The sequence below is a fragment of the Equus asinus genome, chromosome 18, assembly GCF_041296235.1.
Source record: "Equus asinus isolate D_3611 breed Donkey chromosome 18, EquAss-T2T_v2, whole genome shotgun sequence".
NCBI lineage: Eukaryota > Metazoa > Chordata > Mammalia > Perissodactyla > Equidae > Equus > Equus asinus.
The window spans coordinates 27,192,417-27,215,838 of record NC_091807.1 but is presented as its reverse complement, the minus strand read 5'-3'; the positions used below and the strand labels follow the sequence as shown (position 1 = coordinate 27,215,838).

Below are 23,422 nucleotides of genomic sequence, written 5' to 3'. Positions count from 1 at the left end.
CACAGGCAGTCATATTTTTAGAGCTTCACCTGCTCGCTGTGAAGGAAGAAAACATATTATCAAATGAACTCCACAAGCATATATAAAGAGCCTTGAGATGGAATATTATATTGTAAACGTAAGTGTAGTCAGATCTTCCGTGTCGCATACCGTTGTAAATAGAGAATTCCGTGAGCTGATAAAATCATATTGTTTCACATTACATAGTACACTCTATAGTATAATTTTCCTTCACTATTTCTACCATCTCCAGCAAAGCAGGACCATCTAAAAGAAAAAGAAATCAATGAATGATATTGAAACTTCTGCATTTAAGGAAGAGTTCAACTCCAGGTGTGAGCGTAATTGTAGATTTCAAATTGTGTGTAGACAAAATACAATTTGTAAAAGGATGACACAAAAGTTGATGTCCTAACCATCCTTCTGATTTCAGGTGAGCACCCATAAGTGATGGTGCTTTTGCACAAGAGAAAAATCAAACTATCATTTCTATCATCTTGTACAAGAAACTGAAATCTCCTTTTCATCACTAAGTTCACCTGAACTCAGTTGCTCCATAAATGCTGAAATTGAAAATCCAAAATGAGTTTGTATGTTGCCCATTAAGTTAGAGATGATTCATGTGAAAATGATTTTGCTCACAAAGACATTAAAAATGCAAATGAATAATCAATTGAGCCATTAAATTGGAATTCAGAGAGTAAACAGGTCAACTGAGATCAATAAAAGCAGGCATCTCTTGACTTTGAGTGGGTTTAATACTGCTTGACTCAGGGTTTTGGTTGCAGTAATTATCAAACCATAAAAAGGAGAAACTTGCTAAACCTGAAGGAAAAGAAAGGACTTAGGTGTGCTCAGCACCTGCCCTCACACCAGAATTAAGTACTCATTAAAAAACACTTTGTTGGGATTTGGTTAGGAGTTTGCTAAATAGCCTAAAGCCAGCACAGATGTCTGTGGGAATGAATGGCCCATGACGCCCATTGAATCAATGGGATCACTGTGCATGTCTCTAAGGACAAGATTCAATTCACTAAACACCAACAAGCAGAATTCTGTCCTCTAAAAGCGAAAATGTAGGAAGACCCTAGAGAACTGTTGCGGGGAGAAAAGTTTTGTCTCGCTTCATCTCGCTCTTTCTCCGTTGCCTGGATGTTCTTCTCATCAGTCACCTACTTCTCTCTGATTCCCACATTCAGAGGTGACCGGAGGCAATGAGAATTGCTGCTCACTGGTCATCCCCTCTGCTTCATTAGACCCCTGGTGGAAGCCTGGCTTCTATCCCTTCACACACATCAAAAAAGAGCTGAGAAGCTGAGCACCAAATGCAGTGTGGAGGTTAGTCAGCACTTTCTGCTTTCTCAAGGCCAATCTTAGTGAAATGTAGCCCAAGCCATTTCTGTAGAACAGGAGCCGGCAAACTTTTTCTCTGAAGATTCGGATAGTATATAGCTTAAGTTTTATGGGCCATAAGATCTCAGTCACAACTACTCCACACTGCAGAGGCAGCAAGAAAGCAACCATAGACAATATGTAAATGATTGAGGGTGGTGTGTTTCAATAAAGTTTTATTTATAACAAGCAAGGAGGGCAGTGTGGTTGGATCAGAGTGAGCAGGGAAGGATGGTGTGACACTAGGTCCGATAGGATGGCCTTGTGGATCATAGAGGGTTTTGTGGACCATGGAGGAGCTTCCGCTCCTCATGAAATGGGAAGCCCTTGCAGAGTTTTCAGCAGAGGAGCCACATGATCAGACTTACATCATGAAAAGATTACTCTGGCTGTTGTATTGAGAATAAAACATAGGGAGGCAAGGGTAAAAACAGGTGGCTCCTAGAGAAATCAAGGCAAGAGATAAAGGTGATAGGAATAGAGGAGTAAGAAATGGCCAGATTCTGGAAATATTTTGAATATTGAGCTGGCATAATGCCCTGAAGAAGTGGAGCCTGGATGAGAAAGAAATAGAGGAGTCAAAGATGACTCAGCCTTTTGGTCTAAGCCAAAGGATGGAGTTGCCATCACCTGAGATGGGGAAATGTAAAGGTGGAGCTAGTTTGGAGGGATAAGGATGATGTTAAGAGTTCAGTCATGAACATGTTAAGCTTGAATTTGAGATGTCTATTAGACATCCAAATGGAGGTGATTAGGAGGTAGTTAATGTATGAGTCTAGAGTTCAGGAATGTGGTGTGGGCTAGAGATACTAAATTGGGAGTCCTCAGCATATAGATGGGACTAGATGAGGCCATCAAGGAAGTGAGTTCCAGCCAGATGCCTCTAGCCCTGAGTTCACAACACATAGCCTTTAAGAGGTTGTTTTTTGAACCGTGGTTGCCTTAAGTCGTTTATCTCAACACGTTAGAGCCATGAGATTTCTAAACTGCAGGCCACAATAAAGAGCTATTAACTGTCACTAAACCATAGTCTCAAAGCTTTGCAATGAGAGTTAATTTGACATAAGATTAACATACATAAAAATATCAGTGATGGAAAGAAACATTAAAGAAGAAAACACAAAAGAAATGATAACCATGAAAATCCCAATAGTAACTCAATTCTTGAGTGCTGACTATATGCCACACCCTGTTCTAAATACTTTATATAATTAACTCATTTAATATGCTCATCCACCCTGTAAATAAGTGAAATAGCTGTTCTTATGACCGGATTTAAATAGCGACTTAGACTTGATGGATCTATTTTGTTTCCCTCCGTTTTCCTGTAGAATACAGAAAGAATACATTATCCAGAACCAAGAATCTTGACAGAGGCTGAAAATTAGACTTGAAGAAAATTAGACATTTTGGCAATGGTGACCAAGTCAAAATGAAAAATATTCTGTACATAGTGCCAAGTAGAAGAATAAGGGAATCCTTTCACCTCAGCAATCACAACTTACCCCACTGTGTTGTCATGACCACTGGTGCTAGCCAACACTTCTGCTACATGCCCTCCCACAATTCCATCTGACATAGCTGCACAATGAAAGTTCCTTTTTTTCTCTGCCTCACTCTTTTCTACTCTTCTTATCCACCCACTGCAATCCCCTGACCAGAACCCTATTCATATTTTCAGAAGGCTGCCCAGGAAACCCATCTTCAGATGTTGCACGCCAGGTGTATCACTTTTAGCTACTATTAACATTAGCCAGAATTCAGGACCAAAATATGCCGGTGGAGCTAACTACAACAGAGTTAATCTCAAACATTTTGACTAGACTCTTCTATGAGGTCCTTTGCGATTAAGAGACACAATTTTTCTTTTGGGAAGCCTCTAGCTTTTTTTTTTTTTTTGGATGCACTTTCGAAAAGTCATATTTATGAAATCTGCACTTGAAAGTGCTCTATTTCCCCAGATAACTCACTCACTTACCCATTTTCATTTCTCAGTTCTGATTTTTCCTCCCCTCTGGAGGGAAGATAGATTCCCTTAAGAACCTTATTAGATTTGGGTATATTAATACACCGATAAGTTTGTGAAATGCCATTTTGCCTGTTTCTAAGTTCAAATGAAGAAGAAATTAACATTTAAAATGTGCGATCTTATTTTTGGGTCCCAGTGGTTTATTACAATCATTTTTATGGCATCAAACCCGCTGACGTGGTTTAATGAACAGGGAATTGGATTAAGACTCAAGAAAGACCGAGGTACTTTGCATTTGAACTGATGCTCATTAAATATAACCAAAGCTGTCCAGAAATGGCTTGGGCTTCAATGTGAGGTAGAGAATTTCTCAAAAGACGAGGTGTTCAGCAGCAGCTTATATAGAGGGGATTCATGCTTCCAGTAGGGGTTGACCTTTACGGTCCCTTCCAATTCCTGGCATCTGTGACTCATTTTCGGGGCCGCTCCAAACAACCTCACTGTGCCTCGCTTTCCTTACCGCAAAATAGCACTGACACCTATCCATCCTGGAGGTATATTCTGAGGTTTATTGAGCTATTTATAAGGCATGTAGCATACTTCATAAAAAGGGGCAATGTAAATAGCAACGTTTATTATTACTTAAGGAGGAGGCATGGGAAATTTTAAACACTCACTGGAAATAGCAGGTTCTTTTTTTCTCCTCCATATGCTCCACCTGTTCCCAGAGTTACTCGATGTGCATGCAAATCAGCATTTTTCTGTGCCATCTCTGAGTGCAAAGAGTAGCAAGTGTTTAGAATTGGCCATTTGAACATATTTGAAAGTTATCTCCGTATTCGGAGTCCCGGTCGAGCTCCCGTGAAATAAATAGGCTCCTTGCTCTAAAGCGCTTTTCAAACCAAAAGTGTAGCTTCCAGTTGCATTCTTGGGGATGGGAGTGGAGGAAGAAGGTTCTTCTGGTATTCTCTTATATCTCCATGTTTGGTCTTTTTATTTAGAAAGATTTGAACTTAGAGAAAAGTTGCAAGAAACACACAGGAAACTCCTGTACGCCCTTCATCTAGATTCAGCCATTGGTGTCATTTGGCCAATAGAGCTTTAGTGCTCTATTATTCTCTCAATATGAAAACAACTATAACAACAACAATAACCGTAGTTGTTGAACCATTTGAAATTAAGCGACAGACATCATGACCATTTTACCCCTAAACACGTTAGAGTGTATTTCCTAAGAACTAGGACCCTCTTTGTTATAACCACACTGAATTATCAAATACAGGAAACTTAACACTAATACAACACTATTATCATATGTAAACATGATAATAGTAAAAAGAAAGGGCTCTGCAGAGATGTCCGAGGACATGGGGAGCAGGTGCTTGCTGGCCAGAAGACCTCAGTACAGGTTGTTCTTAAACACTGGGGCCTTCCCAGTGACCAGAAGGCACCAGGGTTTCTCCTCCAGAGTGTGGCTTTGCCCCAGGCACAGACAGCCAGCTTGGAGTGCTCTTGGCCAAGGATGTTGTGGGCCGTCTGGCCTTTTTCACCTGGTCCAGAGGGACCCAGAGTCAACCTTCATGGAGGTCCTCTGTGCCCATGTTGTCCTCATACTCTCTCCTCCCAGGAAAAGGCTGATGGGGGCTGCTGGGTCAGCCTTGATCACGCACACAGACAGAGCCTGTGCTGGATCTGGCCCTGTCGGGGGACTGCTGTCTTTTTCTCAGCACTCCTTCCTGGTTCTGCTGTTTATGCTGCTAAAATAAACAGGACTTGATCTCACACACACACACACACACACACTCTCACACACACACACACACACTCTCCCTCTTTCTCTATATATATACACCATATTTCAGTTATTATAATTGTCCCAATAATTGTCCTTACAGCATTTTTTTGAATCCAGGATCACTCTTTGCATGTAGTTGTCACGTCCTTTTAATCTCCTTTGGTTTAAAACAGTTCAGCCTTCCTCTCTGTTTCATGAGACACATTTGAAGAGTCCTGGTCAGTTTTATTGCAGTTTTGAAGAGTCCTGGGTTTATTTGGTTGTCTCCTGATCTACATTTTATTTTTAAAGTGCCTCCACTTGGAGGCCTAGAAACCCATCACTCACCGTTAGCAGCTTTGTGTGTATCATTACCATTCTCTGCAACTGGAGTCCAGTCCTGGAAGCACTGGGTCACTCCATCAGGCCAGCATCCAAACCCAGGGGGACCATTAGCAAAGTTAGGAGGTGTGTCTGAAACAATTTCCATTCCCTGAAGTCCTGGAATTATTTGTTTAGCAAATAATTTTAGCTATTCTTTACAACGAAGTGCAAATGAGTGACGGATTCCTGCAAAATGCAAATAAAAGGAAAAACTGTCTTGAAATTTTGTCTCCTGTGAACTAAAAAAGCCTTTTAAATTGTAAATTCTACAATGTTTGCTATTGAAGGAAGAGGGCTTTTTTTTTAAGCAAACCATTGCTTTGGGAAGAGAAATGTAAGACTCACCAGCTCATTCTTCTTCCCATAATTTGAGTCTGTAATCTCTAAATCTGCTGGTCCTCTCCCTTCTAGTGACTGATTCACCTGTATGTAGAAAAAAGGAGAAAATGAGGGGCTTAATAGTGAGTTTTTCCAAAAGATAAATTTAGTCCAATTAGAAACTGGTCTGAGTTGTTCTTCTTTCTCCTCTATTGACATTAAAATAACTTTCTTTTATGAAACAATTGTGAAAATGCATAGTCACTTTCTTTGAGGGGAGGAGGAAGTGTGTTTATTAAGGGCCTCACTTGTCAAATAAAGGTTGAACTTTATGCTGGTCCAAGGGTTTCTTTCTCTGTTTATTTATGCAGTTATTTATTTATACTTAGTTATTCAGTCAGTTGATCTGAAATCTAAAAGTCAGGAGGGGCCACTGATTTGGTGAAAAGAGCCCTAGATTGAGAGTCAGCAGGTGGACCTGGCTTTAAGCCATAGATCTGCCACTTAATAGTCACACTGATGCAGGCTTGGCAAGCTGAGGAGTCAAAAGAAAGATTTCTTGGACTCGCAAGGTCTGGCCATAGTGCTTTTTTATTCAGAGAGTAGCATGGAGTAGCTTGGGGACAGGACCTATGGGCAGTGAAGAGTTGCAGCATGGGTTGAGGGTAGGGCTAAATTTATAAGGCATAGATATGTGAATTATTTCTTTACAAGACAAAGGAAAGATTATGTAAAACAGTCATTAAAATGGTATCAGTGCAGATGAGTGGGTGGTCCTATAACTTTGGCTAAGAATCAGATCAGGTTGGATCAGGTCAGTATGTCCTGTGCTTCCCAGAGGATGATGTAGATCAGTATGTAGGCCAGGATGCCTTGGGCTTTTCTCCCTGGGGCAGCCTTGATCCTCATCAACAGGACCTTGAGCAAGCTACTCGAGGCTTCATAGACCTCAGCTCATAATTGATAAAATTAAGTAGTAATTGATGCCCCAACCACATCATAAGAGTTGATGAGATGAAATCCTCCTATGGGCTGTGAGAACCTTATCATGTTGTACCGCCAGCACTTAGCATGGGGCCTGGCATAAAATGAGCATCCAGAAAATGTTTTCCCATAAAAATTAACGAATGAAGTGAGAAAACATATTCGACTTTGAATGCCATAAACGTGTGTGTGAGTCATCAAGATAGGAAGACGCACTTCGAGACTGACATTCCATTCGGCAAAGAAGAAAGAGCAGTTCACTGCAACTCATGTGAAATGCGCTTTTAAAATGGTTTTCCCGTTTTATTTAAAGGTCACGTGGATCTCCTTTTGTGGTCATGCTCAAGCGAAAAAAAAATTATATGTGATTGCAAAGCAGGAGGGCAATAGGAAAAGACAGAAGAGAGAGGCAAGCAACCTGGGGTAAAGAGGAAAAGCGAATGAGTCCCTGTTTCTATTTTTTCTTCATCTCATCAAACAACCCAAAGCTACATACACTCCCTCAGCACCAACAATTTGTATTTGTAAGGCAGGATGGTGAAGTGGAAGGGTCGAACACTGGGCTCACAGACAGCAATCTGAATCCATGGCTCCTCCGAACCATCTTTGTTGCTCTAAGTTATTTAATTACACTGAGCCTTGGTTTCCCTATTTGAAATGATGAAGATAATAATGCTTGCTTCATAGGATTATTGTGAGGATTAACAAATATAACAAATAACAAATATGCATGTCCTGTGCTCCGTTTTCTTCCATTTTTATTACTCATCATGGCTCAGGACAACAGATTCTGGAAGTAAGAGGACAAGTGGTTCATTATTGGTACTTGAGAGATTTCCATCAGGTTGATTGATTTGAAAGCAAGCAAGAGCCCAGGAAGGCTATCATTCTCACACTTTCCATTTTTATGTAAAAAAATAAAAATGGATGACGAGGGCTAAATCTTGATTTGTTCCTACCACTCCTCCTCTCATTGCCCCATCCATTTGACTCTGAAGAGTAACTTAATGACAAATTTACTGTACATCAGCATGGTTTTGGAGGAAACTTGTAACATTTGAGTCACAAAAATGTAGCTTCTGGGGGAAAAAAATAACTAAATAAAACGAGACAATGAAAGAAATGCATCAACTCCAGAGGTAGCTGGCATCCATGCTCTATCTTGCACAGTCCATACCACAATTTCCATCTGAATGCTGATAAAGCTTAATATTTCCTATTGACTTTTTGGAGCTGACAAATCCTGAAGGCACAGAAGTGTGTAATAAAAAAAGTAAAAGTCAATTTTCCAATGCAATGGGAGTCCTTGAGAGAGAACCAACATCACACAGTGTAGCAAGCATCAGTTAACATTTGGGGAAATAAGAGAAAGGTTTTATACAGCTGTTTGTCTTGCCCTAGCAGAGCACTTCTGTCAAAAAACAGTGCAGCTCAGTAGATTCATATCTGTGATAAATCAAACATTCTCCATCAAGTTAGTTGGCTGGATATACTTTCCTGCAATTATCAATGGTAGATTTTTAAAGCATTTTGTTTCTGCTTTTTTTATCATATCTAAAAATCTTATGGTCTTTTTTCTTTATCAAGAAACATTTTCCAAGTCTACGTGGAATTATATTGAAGAGAATATAATGAGTCATTTGTAAATAGTTTGTATGGCAGGAACTGGAAGATTATTTATAGCAGCCCAACCAATTAGCTGGTAAACAGTATGTTATATATAAATACTTGATGAAAGGCTTACAAAGGTTTACAGCCCCAAGAAATTCTAGTATTCCATTGTTTTTTTTAAGTGAGCAGGTCTTATCCATTTCATGTAGCACCTTTGGAAACTTCAAGCAACTTTTTGTTTGCAAACATTTTACAGTTACAGACTTGATTTGTTAAAGATTTAAGGTGTTGGCTGAAAGCTGGAGAGGACAATTGCATTCTAAATAAATTCAAAATACACTTGGGAAAATTGTGCTTCCAAGCCACACATACCCACACGAGGAAAATACAGTCTAATCTACCACTGAAAGAGGAATGATAAATGAGAAGTCAATAGTGTAAACTTTAGGTAGGTGGCCTCTTGATACATTTTGAGAGTGATATGAATTTGACTGTAAATGGCAATAAACAAATACTTTTTCTACAGAACAGTTTGTTGCATGATTGGATGTCATTTTCTAGGTCTAATTCGTCTACAAGAGCTCATCAAAGCTCCCTCCAGATATAACATTAAAATCAAAATCCGCCAGCTGCCCTCTGGGAATAAAGATGCCAAGCCTTTACTCAAGGAGATGAAGAAGGGCAAGGAGTTCTATGTGATATTTGATTGTTCACATGAAACAGCCGCTGAAATCCTTAAGCAGGTAAGACGGCAGGGAGGAGGCGGAAGTGTGGGGGAAATGTTCATTTCTCTTTCTCAAAAATGCCATCTGGTTTCCCTTAGTGCAGCAGGATAAAATTGTAGCAGTCCAGTTTAGGCTGAAGATTGAAGTTTTTCAGAATTCTTTTAAAGAGCCAAAGGGCTCAGGGATTTCAATGAAGCCACCCGTCAATATGTAGTTGTAGATGTGTGGTCCTGTGTACCACCTGGGAGGTATGTAGATCCGGCCAGCAGAGGTTGAGAGAAGGGTGTCATTTCAAGGTGATTAAGCATCTCTTCCTTTATGTCTACTGAAAAGGCTGAGCTGGATTTCATTTACACAATGCCTGACTTGTCCTAAATACATCTTCCTCATGGCAAGACCTCTTTCATCAAACATGCAGGATTCCAAGCATAGTGAGGAGGGAACACAGAGACAGTCACACAAAAGATGGTTCTCCTAATTTGTTGTAGACAATGAGCCGCCATGCATTAATCTCCACAGATGATGGAGGAGGAAACACTTGATAAATTGTGAAATCTTATATAAATGAAAGCTGTTAGTAATGTTAAGAAGAATAATAGCGACAACAGAGTAATAATTTCTGAGCACTTCAAGATATAGCACTGGTCTTATGCCCAGCAAAGAAAAATCAGAATTAAAAAAATAAAGCATAGACTAGCGGTTCTTGACTCAGAGTGATTTTGCCCCCTCAGGAATTTTTGGCACTGTCTGGTGACATTTATGGTTGTCATATTGGGGACAGTGGCACTCTACTGGCAAGTGGTAAAGGATGCTGCTAAACATCCTTCGATGCACAGGGCATCCCCCACAACAATGAGCTATGTAGCCTAAAATGCCAATAGTATGAGGTTGCGAAATCCCGGCACAAAGACAATGGGAAAGGCTAACCAGATGTTTAAAATAGAAGCATTAATAAAAGATCAGGGGATAGAATTTGGGGGGAAATAAGTAAAAATAGCCAGGTTATATTTATGTGGCCTAATGGGTTTCTCTTTGGATTTAACTTAAGTGGTTACTATGGCATAAGGCAATGTTCTTATCTGAAATGGCACAAGCTGTCATTGCACTCCCTAGTTTTAAAGGTCTGGAGTGTGCTGTGCGGTTGACTGGTAATGGGCACTAATTTCATAAGTAGACCAATCTCTCCACACACATGCAGGACTGTGGATTTGTGAATCCCTTGGAAGAGCCCTCTTATAGCAGTCATCCAACCTGACTTTCCAGTGCTGTATCCCATACTTGAAGGCATCTTTCTGAAGCCACTGACTTCAGAGTTAAGTTTTTAACTGCACTGACAGGAGACAATCAGGCAAGTAGACTGGATGTCTCTATGATCTCCTGGATGGTTACTCTAAAAATTCTATTTAATAGTATCATAGAACATATCTAAAGTAGCAGTTGGAAACAATCCTAGACATTATCAAGGCTAATCCTATCACTTTATAGGAGATGAAGTAACTTTCCCAGAGTCACACAGCCAGGAACTGGCACTCAGCCTCCTTTATCCCATCCAGTGCTTTCTGCACTATAGAATGTCGCTTCTCAAGTTAGGCGGAGAGCATCTGTTACTTACTTCTAGCCTACAGTTGCATTAACAAATCTTTAGATATTATAATTATCTGTCACTAAAGAAAGCAATCATGTTGCAGCGATATCAGCAACTAAAGAGCTTTAAGGGTAAATAAATACAATCAGCAACCCTCTATCTTAAGGCTTCATTAGAGAACTTTAATACAGTTCATTAAAGTGTATAATGGAGTGTGGACCAGAGTGAGAAAAACATCCAGGTTTTATGTGTAGCCCGCAAAATGCAAAGAAGCCCCCCTTCCCAACAACCTGCTATGACAGAGGCTGGGGACTTCCGCCACATTTAAGAGGATGATATGCTGATGAGACTTCTCTTGGTTAGATACCCATTTGGCTCCCATAACGGGCCACATCTCTCCCAAAGGGCAGGCTTAGAATAGGCGAAAGAAATGCATGGTGGGCATAGGAAAGATCTGTTAAATTTTTCCCCTCCATTGTGATACATGGAATTAAAGTGACTCTTTCTTGGTAGCATAGAGATTACAACATTCGAATGACAATTTTTGAAAAAACAAACTAAAAACCCCTCTAAGAGAAGCCCTCTCAAGAAATGTCTGAAGGGGGCAGGAAGCAGGGAAATCAGTCCAGCTTTGCAATAACTATGGACTTACTTTTTTCTCCGTTCTCTCTCTTCACATGTTTATCTTGTTTACTTTCCTAATCACGTGAGTGGTAAGATTGGCTGTGAAGCTTAGGGGAAGCGACTAAAGAGAACGTTCGTCCATTTTTTGTTCTAGACTAATGATCTGCAAATATTGGGGAGGGAGGAAAACCTTTGTCAAGGTTCCAGCGTGGGAGCCCTACTTTACTGCTTGGGAAAGTACAATCGCACTTTTTGCAATTGCAGTAGAGGACCCAGGTTGGCTTAAGGGACCTCCAAGAGGCTGTTATGGTTTGAAAAGTGATACTGAAGACTTCTGGACTTTCTATTCTAGGCAAAATGAAGTCCGATATGGGGCTGGCCCAGTGGCACAGTTGTTAAGGTTGCACAGTCTGCTTCGGCAGCCCGGGGTTCCCCGGTTCAGATCCTGGGTGCAGACCTACGCACTGCTTGTCAAGCCATGCTGTGGGCGGCATCCCACATATAAAGTAGAGGAAGATGGGCACGGATGTTAACTCAGGGCCAATCTTCCTCAGCAAAAAGAGGAGGATTGGTGGCAGATGTTAGCTCAGGGCTAATCTTACTCAAAAAAATAAATAAATACAAAATGAGGCACAATACTCTGTGTGATCCAGTTTGACTTGTTGCATTAGCCCTGGGCAACAATCTGTGGAAACAAAGAGAAATCTTCCCACTGCCATCTACTGAGTGCTTCTCTAGGAATGCTGAGGGTTCAGGGTCCTGATTCCAGTCACCACTTAACCAGTCTTTTTCTATCAGAGGGAAAGAAAGGAAGGAAAGAGCTATCTCTTTTACTCATGTGCCACCACTGGCACCTGGCATCCTGTATATTGTCTCATGCGATCTCAACCAACCCCTGAGGTAAATTTGGTATTCTCACTTCACAGTTGAGAAAACTGAAGCTCAGATGGGTTAAGTGTCCATACAAGGTCGCTCTTTGCATAGCCAGGCTCCCATATGGTCTCCAGACCCACCTGATCTTAGAGCCTGTGTGCCCACTTTACCTTGAAGGGCCCCCATTCTGAATGGATAACAATTCCATTCTAAAGTAGGCTTCCAGAAACTTCTGGGGAAAACACAAGCACTTGCTGCTGGTCTCCTTTGGAAGAAATTAGTATGAATAACTTTGACTTCCTTTGTGACTGCTGAGGTGCTGGCTGATGGCCTAGCAGTTAAGTTCGCACCTTCAGCTTCAGCAGCCTGGGGTTCGCCAGTTCAGATCCCAGGCACAGACCTACGCACTGCTTATCAAGCCATTCTGTGGCAAGCATCCCACATATAAAATACAGGAAGATGGGCATGGATGTTAGCTCAGGGCCAATCTTCCTCAGCAAAAAGAGGAAGATTGGCAGTGCATGTTAGATCAGGGCTAATCTTCCTCAAAACAATAAAATAAAATCACTGCTGAGAAAATTTTCTCTGCCAGGTCAACTTGGCTTTCTTCTCATGCATATTTCCATTATTTTCCTGTACTTCTCTGCAACTCATCGTGTTTTACCACTTTTTAATGATTCTTAAGAAAAAAGAAATCAAATGCACTTTAAAGAAGATATTTGACATTTATCTAAAAGTAAAAATTGGGAAAAAGTCTATAGTTATTCTTGGGCATGCTAATCACTCTAGCGAAGTAATTATTTCTATTCATATTGAACAAGTACTATATGATGAGAATCTGAAAAGTTATTTCCCAAAAATTAGTTAGAAATTCAAATGTCAAGACTCGATTAGGCTACAGAAGAGCAGGGCTTTCATATGAACAAACTGCTTTCATGAAGTTCTGCCATTTAAAAGTGGCCCCAACAATCAGCAGCACATGGGATCATAAATGCGCATGGGACCCATCAGGTCACTTGGTGTCCTTTTCTCTCCCTGTCCACCCACCGCCTCCCAGCAAGCATCCTCTGCTTTTTGAGGATGCTGATCCTTACTTAATTTGCCTTCAATGTGAAAACCCCAGGTCCCAGCCCCTGCCTGACCCATTTCCCCCAAGTCCCATCATCCACCTGACTCTTCACTGCCCACCCTACTTGCACCCTCACTTGCTCCTTTTGAATGTGATTATTCACACTCAGTGGCTTCTGGGAGATGAATTTAAAGAAGAGTCACAGGGTAGAAATAACTCCAGGTGGAACTCCTATCAAGGGCCTAGTGCCATGGTGGGTGATAAGCAACCATCTTCTTTACTTGATACAATAACCCTCGATATAATTGGTATGATCCCTCTTTTGCAAATGAACATTGAAGCTCAAAGTTAGTAATAATTTAATCTACCACATACTGAGCATGCTCTTACTGCCAAAATCTGTGGCCTATGTGAACTGACCTTGCCTCTCTCTCCAGCCTCCTTGCCAGCCTGGGCCTCTGATACTCTGTTTCAGAGGCACTCTACCTTGTCACATAACATGCCCTCCTTCTCCCACTTCACCATCTTTGCACTTAAAGTTGCCAACACCTGCAACGTTTCTTCCCAAAGTTGGCCTCACCTAATCCTTCACACTTGTCTCTTGATTCCCTATGACCTTGCAGTCTACTTGGTTGTTCTGTAACCCAGATAAAAATCTATAATTAATTAAGGACCTTCTCTTGTTATCCATATCCCCTAGTATACTGTGAGCTCCAAGAGTACAGAAGCCTTCTTTGTCTGTGTCTCCTAAATCCCCAGAACCTACTGGATTGCTTGACACATAGTGAGTACTCAGTAGAGCTCTGTTGAATGAATTCATGAAATGGATGAATGAGTGATCCAAGAAATGTGCTAGGAGCTCTTAATAAGTAATCTCCAAAATCACCTTCCTTCCCCCTCCCCTCCGTACTCTCAACTCCGCCAAGCACATTTGAATAAGTTGCTCCTCTGTGCCTCAGTTTCCTCAAAAGGAAGGTTTCATTCAACCCCTGAAATCCTACATTATTAAGAACTGTAATGCATTTTAGCCTATGATTCCACTACCTGAAAATAAATTGGCCTCTTTGGAGAACTGCATAGTCACTTTCAAATCCTGTAATAGAATTGAGAACACAAGTCCCTATTTCAAGCACAGTAGCCTGGCATCCTAATGGTTCTCTGATGGGGAGGGAGGGACGGTGTGGTGCTCTATCCAGCAGGGAAGCTGCCTCAGGGCTGGGCCAATTCCCTGAGCTGGAGAGCAGCCAGTGGGTGAGTGGGAACACACTGTTTCTGACACAGGGAACCTGCTCCCTTGTTTACATGAACAAGTACATCAGAGGAGAGATTTTTTCTTTCCCCTCACAACACTTTTGGCAATGAGTATTAAGCTATAATTGAGCCATTAGTCTCCAGGAAACGTTTTAGTACCAAAATATTTTGTCGAATTATATTGCGTTTTCTCCTGTCAACATTTGTGCATTCTTATTTTTTTCTTTTCTTTCAATTAACATAAAAACAAGGCCAGGGAAAAAATGTGTTTTTAACGCCTGGCTTCCTTCTTCCAGGGAAGTGCTATGGCAATGCTGATTAATTAAATAATTTTGTGCATCGATTGTTTCCTCATATAAGTTGTGCCTACCAGCGGTGACTGGGGCAAACAGAGGCGGTTAGATGGGTTTCATTTCATATTTCCACAGGACAGAAGCACTCTCAGTCTTCAACTTTCAGGACAGAAAACACCAAGTTGAGCAGTACAGCTGCGACATGCAAAGAGGTTGCAAAACTGTGTTTGGAACCTGCACCTACTAAGTCAGATCCTCAAGTCCATCATTTCTAGTCATAAACACATAAAATAGGCCAAAGACTTTAGGCGCTACTATTTACTGAAGACTTACTGTGTGCCAGTCACGTGCTAAGTAGGTGATGGCATCAATCAGTCCATTTTTATGAGAATATTCTGTTTCCAAGAAACTGAAAGAGCTCAGAAAGATTTTGTAACTTGCCCAAGGTCACAGAGCCAGCAAGTGGCTGGCTGGAATTTGCATCTTATCTCAGGATTTAATAGGAAGAGAAAGTATCCTGTTCTGCTAATGTTGTGTATCCCAAGACGTCAACTGCTTCTCCTAGCAATGGCACCTGGAATGCATTCTCGTTAAGTTTTGCACTTCTTGAATGGAATCGTTCCATTTTATTCTCAAACATCCAATCATTTCTAGTTTACACAAGTCCTCAAGGAATGCTGATTGTATTGAAGCCGAGCAGAGGATGTGGTAGGGACACAGGAGAGAAATTCATTTTTTCATTCCACACACATTTGTTGAGCACTGATCGAAGATGATGAAGATACAACAGTGAAAACAAGAATAAAAAACCTAAATCTCTGCCCCCTTCAGACAAAAAGACAAGAGCATAGCTATCCAATGCCTACAAACTGGTTGGAGACTATGAAGCTCATTTCTAAAGCAGTAAGGGACAGTGACTACCGCTTACACTGAAAGTTGGGAGATCCAGTGTCAAATTTTGCTCTTCCCCTAAAAGAATGAAATAATTACCATTTATTGAGTACTCACTGTGTGCCAGAATGTGCTATGCATTTGACCGAAATGAGATTTTTTTTATCCTCTCAAATTATCTCATCTTTGTAAAGGAGAAAAATAAAGTTCCAAGGTCATGCACTCAATGGCAAGGCTGGAATTTCAAACCAGGGTCTAACGTGTCTATGACCTGAGTTGCTTGGACCTTCTCAATATGCTGCTTTGAGCAAGTCTGTTGACTCTTCTTCAACCCGGTTACCTCATCGGTAAAGTAGGATTGTTGGATTCTAATGTTGCTGAGGTTCCCTTCAGCTCTGAGCTTCCGTGCCCCCAAATGATCAAGAATCCTCTTACTAGTGTCTAGACACAAAGAACTGGCACATTGCCTTGTACTTAGTAGACTCTCAAAGAAATGGGGAACTAATTAAGCAGTTCATTCTCTTTTAAAGTTCCTAGAGTCGTTTGGTAGTCTTTGCGACAGTTAATTGATGATAAGTTCATTACTTAGGATAAATTCTGACAGCGTAATAATGATAAATCTCAATTTATACTAACTGGATGATAATTTGTAGTCTATTATATAATTATTTTGGCAGCACATTCTCATTCTGATTATGTTTCTCTCAGTCTAATATTAAAATCTATTTACATTTCCTGAGCACATAGTTGGTTTGGGTGGTAAGAAGCAGTTCATGGATATGAGTATGTTATTAAAGATACACAAGAATTAATTGACCTCTGTGGATAACCAACAATTTACTAAAGGGATTTGCAATTTGTCCATATTTTTAGTATACGGGATGATCATTTGCAGATTTTAAAAAACCTCCAAAGAGCAGATTTGGAAAATGACTTAGATTTGTTTCAATCTGAATTAGGAGGTAATAAAAATCACGTGTATTCCTCAGAAATGCTCTAATGCTTACTTCTAGCTACAACAAAATTTGGCTGTAATAGGCGGTAAGAGAAATCATCCTTGCAACAGAAGTGGAGGTAACTTAGAAGTCGTGAAAGAACTTGAACATGTGTATAGCAAAGCATGTCATAAACCTCTAGCAGGATCAGTGAACTTCAGCTTTATTCAAAATTTGGGGTATCTTCATGCCCCCCAGTATCCCTTTTTCAGGGGAGAGGATCCCTGGCTTCTACCAGATTCCCTAAAGAAGCCTGAAGACTGAAGTAGGTTAAAAAATCACTTCTCCATGTTAACCACATCTGCTTCTTCAACCCTTCATAAATGCAAGATTTTACCAAAAAGATCCCTCCACTCTACTTTCCCCATGACTGTTGGCCAAATCCTTTCTATTATGAGGGTAACCCTGTAAGATGTAAATTTCATCATTTATTCAGTTAACATGTGTTGGATGTTTTCTATGTGCTAAAGACTGTACCAGAGTAAAGGGGAAATAAAACATCACAAAAAACTCCAATGTTTTGAATAAGGTGATATAGTGGAGGACCCAGTGATTTGTTATTTTCTACATCTGTAAATTGGAAATGTCATAGTTCATACTTCACTTTGAGAAAAGTTAAATATGACAACGCCTATAAGTAATTAAGCCCACCACTGATGCATGAAATATTCAACATGTTAGAGATCATCATCATCAATATTACTAGTGGTATTATGTCTAGACAAAACTACAAGAGTGATACAGTGCTTCCCAATCTCAACTATCACTACATCACCTCCTACTATATCACACTGTATCTCAGCAGTGGTTCCCAAGTCTCCTGTCAGCTCAACTTACCAAGTCTCTCTACCTTATGAAGATTTTGCCAATGTCGTTAAACCTCCATGCCAAACTCAAAACATTACATCTTCTTCCTCATCTTTTTCCAACCAACCAGTTTCTCCTCCTGTGCCTGTCTTGGTGCCTAGAAATACCATCCACTGACCCAAGCCAGAAACCTAAGAATCCACTTGACTCTCCCTCACCTTTCTGATTTATTAGTTACCAAACGTAGATTCTACCTTCTGAATATGTTTCAGATTCAGCCTTCTTTTCTCCACTCTCTCATCATCTTCCTTCTGTATTAGCACCGTTGATCTCTCTGCCACAAGTCCCCTCCCCCCTCCTCCCCATCCAGCCTCCATGTAGCCTCAAAAACTGTTCTTTCTAAATAAAATATCTGACCTATCACTCTCATGTTTGAAATTTCTGAGCCCTTCCCTTCACCCTCTCATTGTCTTCAGTATAAAGGACACATTGTTTAGCATGCCATGCAAAACCCTCTCCACATTGTGCCTGCTGCCATTGTAACATTTAGTACACAAAAATATCTATTACTATATCTACTAAAAAGTTTAACAAAAAACAAAATCTGTTACAATTTTTTGACAAACGCTCCTTTCTTGATGAAAGGTAAATCCATTCAGGAGATTACAGTTCTTTGCAAACATCACCAAAGGAATGTAAAATCAGGATCTAATTAATTTTCATATCTAAAGAGACGTTATAATAGAAGAGCAATGTGGGTCTGAATTCCTGGCAAAAAGAGGAAGACGTGGTACCTGCAAGATCATCCAAAGCACAACATTTTACAGCTGGGTCCAGCAATCTGGACAGGAGGCTCACTCGAAAAGAGATGGGCAACTTCGCAAACTTTCTCAGCTTACTGGATTCATTCTTAAGATAAAGCCACAACTCCCATGGTTCTAACTTTGCTCTCACCAAACAACCATATGCTTTTATTTGGTTTCTCACAGTCCAGAAGGACTTTGTGCAAATTATTGACTTTCCTGCCACATACACCTCCTATTATCAATTGGTAAATTAATATAGCACAAACAGCCCAGGACTCAAATCAAACCTGGGTTCAAATACTATAACTATGCTCCATCTTTCAGATCTATCCATTGAGGATAATACTTCCTCCCCAATAGCATATAAAGAACTTATTACAGCAATGGACATGTTGTAGTACTCAGCAAATAGTAGCTATGACCATTATTGCTATGGCATAACAATATGAGTTCGATTAACGTAAATCAGTGGTTCTTAGCTCTGGCTTCATGGAAATCACCTGGAGAGCTTTTATCAGATACCAATGCCTAGAACATATCCCAGACCAAATAAATCAGAATATTTAGAAATGGGATACAGGCATTGGTATTTTTTAAAAGTTCTTTAGAGATTCTAATGCACTGAGAAACACTGATGTAAATAATTATTCTCTAAGCCTGATAGTTATCAGATAAATTGACAAAATTTAGTCATCCAAAAAGCCAAAAAAGCTGAGAAACAGGACCCAGATTCATGATGACTTTACTAGGCTATAGATATTTTATGAGACCAGCAAGACCGCCATTTAATGGCTGCATGCCCATCTCTCTCTCAAAATGCTACCTTCAAGTAAATTTGAGGTATAGTTTTTATTACCACCATTATGAAAGAAGCTTATTGCAAAAAAGAGTACAATGTATTCTTTGTTAACTTTCCAGCTTCTGGACCTGTTCAGTACTTTGCTGTTAAAACTTTTCTTCCACTTTCTGACACGTCGTCCTTCCACCAATTTTCCCCAGATGTTGCAGAGTTTATTCTTTAGGTTCATGTAATCCTCCAAAAGCTCCGCTCTCCTATTTTCCAGGTGGCCTATTTTGTTTTGCAGGGGAAATCTCTTCTTCCTGCTCTGTTGTCTGCAGTCTGTATTCCTGAAAGAGCATAATCTCTTCTTGTGCACCCGGTGATGCAATCTGGCTCTTCTGGTGGGATTATCTTCTGAAGCTAAACTAAACCTCATTGGCTTCCACTCCATTTATTAATATCTATTAGCATCAGCTTCCCTTCTCCTTCTGACCATACCTCTGGAGAGAGAAGCCTATAAAGGGATTAAGACTGAAAGACACTCCCAAATAAAACAGCTGTTTCATTCACCAACACTTTATGGAATATCCTTTGCTGTTCTTTGAATTTCACTTGGAGGTAGGAGGAAGGTGGCCTGGGTTTGTAAATGGTGTAACACCACAGCCCAATGGAAGGAAAAACCCTGAACTTCCTTTGTGGGTAGCTTGTATGCACGTGGTTAGTATGTGTATGTGAATGGAGGGGCACAGAGAAATGTATAAAGTTTTTCACTTCAAACAAGTCATTTTGCTCTTGATACATGTACCTGATATTAATATCAAAGTTGTACAGTCTCATGTGCCTTAATCATGGAAAGATGAGCAAATGAGGTGTATTGGTTTCCTTTGCTGCTGTAACTAATTATCATAAGATAGTGGTTTAAAGCAATACAGATTTAGGGGCCAGCCCGGTAGTGCAGCAGTTAAGATCACACGTTCTGCTTCTCAGCGGCCCGGGGTTCACAGACCTGGATCCCAGGTGTGGACATGGCACCGCTTGGCACGCCATGCTGTGGAAGGCGTCCCACATATAAAGTAGAGGAAGATGGGCACGGATGTTAGCTCAGGGCCAGCCTTCCTCAGCAAAAAGAGGAGGTTTGGCAGCAGTTTTCTCAGGGTTAATCTTCCTCAAAAAAAAAAAAAAAAATACAGATTTATTCTCTTACGGTTCTGGAGGTCAGAAGTCTAAAATCAAGGTGTTGACAGGGCTGCATTCCTTGTCAAGGCTTCAGGGGAGCATCCAGTTCCTTGCATTTTAACAGCTGCTAGGAGCTGTCCTCATTCCTTGGTGTGTAGCCCCGGATCACATTGTCTTTTCTCCCTTCTGTTTCCATCTTCACCTCATCTTTTCCACCTTCTGACTCTTCTGCTTCCATCTTATGAGGATCTTCGTGTTCACATTAGACCCACCTGGATAATCCAGAGTAATACCCCGGGGTAATCTTCCCATAAATTAAGATCCTTAACTTAATCACATCTGCAAAGTTCCTTTTTCCATGTAAAGTAACATATTAATAGACTCTGGAAATTAGGATATGGACATTTCTAGTAGGCCTACTCCATAAGGATACGGGTATTTTCTATACGTCAAGGTATTCTGGGATCCAATGCTATTTTCTACATTCCACTGTTACTTTTGTAGATGTAAGTTGTAATCATTCCATGTGGCATGAATGTCTCTCTTTTTTTTTTTTTATAACAATAAAGACTGGTCTAAAGGCTTGCTTATACCTAACTTGTTCTACTGATGACCGAGATTAAAAATTGTGTTACTAAATGTGCATCCTGCTCAGAGGATAGTGTAGATGCAGCCTAAGGGACCACAGTTGGCAGTTGAGAAAGAGCTACACCCTAGAGATCGAAATTTCTTCATAAAATTGCTGCTCTGAGACTTGATATCATTCACCTGGTTTCCTGAAGATTATTCCTATCCTGAAATAACTTATTTCTATCTTGAGATAAAACCCTTATTTTAGCCACATTGCATGTCACACATTTGGAAGTTGTTCACTTGAAATTATCGAGTGGAAATCAGGTCTGATGGTTTAGAATTTATCCCGATATTGAGAAGGCTATAAAAGGAGCAATATTCTTCAGGTTAGTCAATATAAACTCCTAAGACACCTATTTTTCAACGGAAAGAAGTAGTCATAAAAACCCTTATAAATATTATAAGATACCTCAAAATCTCTTAGGAGTACTCCAGGTTCCATTTTAAGTTTTTGCTACTATGATAGCAGCATTACGCCAATTATTTGTGACACATGGATTGCCTTTAGCAATGGATGCTGAGAATTTGTGGAGAATTTTTTGTTGCTTCTCCCTAGCACTGCATTGCCTTCTTGAAAATGAGCAGGTTGAAATATGGCACAGGCTTCTTAAGACACCAGGGCGTGTTATTGGAAGACTTTTACCCAGAGACGTTCCAGTTATCTTATAGGCCAACTCTGTCACCAATCACAAGAATTAGACCCCACAAGCTATCTTGGTCGTCTTCATATAGACTTGAATGGGGGCTCTTAAGACAAACTAAACTATGGTCTTTGTGCTGCTCAGTCTGCATGTGATATGTGATAACTTCACCCACCTAAATCTAAGAGATAATCTTTGCCAAGGACAACAGGGCTAGACTGAGGAGAGTCGATGCTACTGTGAAGAAGGTTGTGAGCGTTCTATGGCAAAATCTCCAGAGAGAGCTGAGCCGAGGTGGGGCCACCATTGTTAATGAGTGATAATGTATCCCAGAGTATACTGATAACAGTGGGGCCATTAGAATTGTTCTTTCAAGAGTCAATGCCAATGAGTTTTATTCTACCTTCTGATGATTCATTTTAACTACAAAGAAATGAAAACTAATTATTTTCTAGCCACTGAAATAACAGAATGTTCATGTTGCATTTCCATAATAGCACAACATAGAGAAAGCCTTCAAATAGGTATCAAACACACTTCCTCTGGCTGGTTTAAGGATTATGTTATCTAGAGAAAATGGAAAGTCATAAGTATGCAGGGATTTTAGTCTTTTTGTATTATTCTCGGTATTAGGCAGGGTTCTCCAGAGAAACAGAACCACTAGGATATATATATGCGAAGAGATTTATTATGAGGAATTGGTTTACGTGACTGTGGAGGCTGAGTTCTTCTTGCCATCTGCAAGCTGGAGACCCAGGAAAGCTGGTGGTTTAGGTCCAGTCCGAGTCCGAAGGCCTGAGAACCGGGAGAAACAATGGTGAAAGTCTCAGTTCAAGGGCGGGAGAAGACTGATGTACAGATCAGCCAGTCAGGCAGGAAGATAAAGGGGTGAATTCCTCCTTCCTCTGCCATTTTGTTCTATTCAGCCCCTCAGTGGATTAGATAATACCTTCCACATTGAGGAGGGCCCTCTGCTTTACTGAGTTCACTGATTGTGATTCTGAAACACCTTTACAGACACGCCTGGAAATTATGTCTAACCTGAGCACCCCTTGGCTCAGTCAAGTTGACACATGAAATTAACCATCACAGTCTCTTTTCAGTTCTTACAATTGATTCTGCAGGGACATAGGTGTATGGTTAACTATGAATTGTGTCTTGTTGAGAGGACGTTTTTATTACTCTAACCCAACCCAGCTACATCAGATCTGAATAGTTCACTTCTCTTTATGGGAGAAAATTATTGTTTCTCCCAACCATAATTACTTATTTATTCATTGTATCTTTGTTGTACAAAGAATTGAAGAAACCTAGCAAAATGCATTTAAAACAATGTACTAAGTCTTTTTAAATGAGGAAAGGAGATGGTACAAAGGGGAATATTAGGTAAAAAAAAAAAAAAAAACCACACACAAAGCTGAATGACAGCATGTGTAGAATACATATCTTATGTTCTGACTAATCGCTAAAAGAGAACCCACAATTTTGACCCTAACCTCCTTAGCAATCAAAACATAGTCAGAAATAAGAGCACTTACATAACTTGAAGTATTCATGCAACAGAAAGTTATATTTATTCAGAAGGAAAATGCTTCTTTTGGCACTAACAACCATGCAAGGGGAGTGAGATCTCTGGAGGGTGACATATGTCAGCATTTTTCCCGTCTCCTCAGCCAAAACCAGAGTATGGCCTGACCCAAGCATAAGGGGCCAAGAAATGCAATCTTATCATGTGCCCTTCAAATTGGGAAATTGATAATGTCACTAACGACGTCCACACATAGGACTTTCAAAAGTCAAGAAGAGTAGTAGATACTCAATACCATCCCTATTATAAATA

The 23,422-nt window shown here is 40.3% G+C and overlaps 1 protein-coding gene across 10 annotated transcripts in view; it reads left to right on the top strand.

Annotated features, from left to right (window-relative positions):
- Positions 1-23,422, top strand: part of GRIK1 (glutamate ionotropic receptor kainate type subunit 1) — a 362,404-nt gene that overhangs the window by 233,204 nt on the left and 105,778 nt on the right. For all 10 annotated transcript variants that reach the window (XM_014866436.3, XM_044750995.2, XM_070488745.1 and 7 more), the window contains exon 4: positions 8,994-9,175. In XM_014866436.3, coding sequence (XP_014721922.1) covers positions 8,994-9,175 — 182 coding nt within the window. The remainder of the gene's footprint in view (positions 1-8,993; positions 9,176-23,422) is intronic.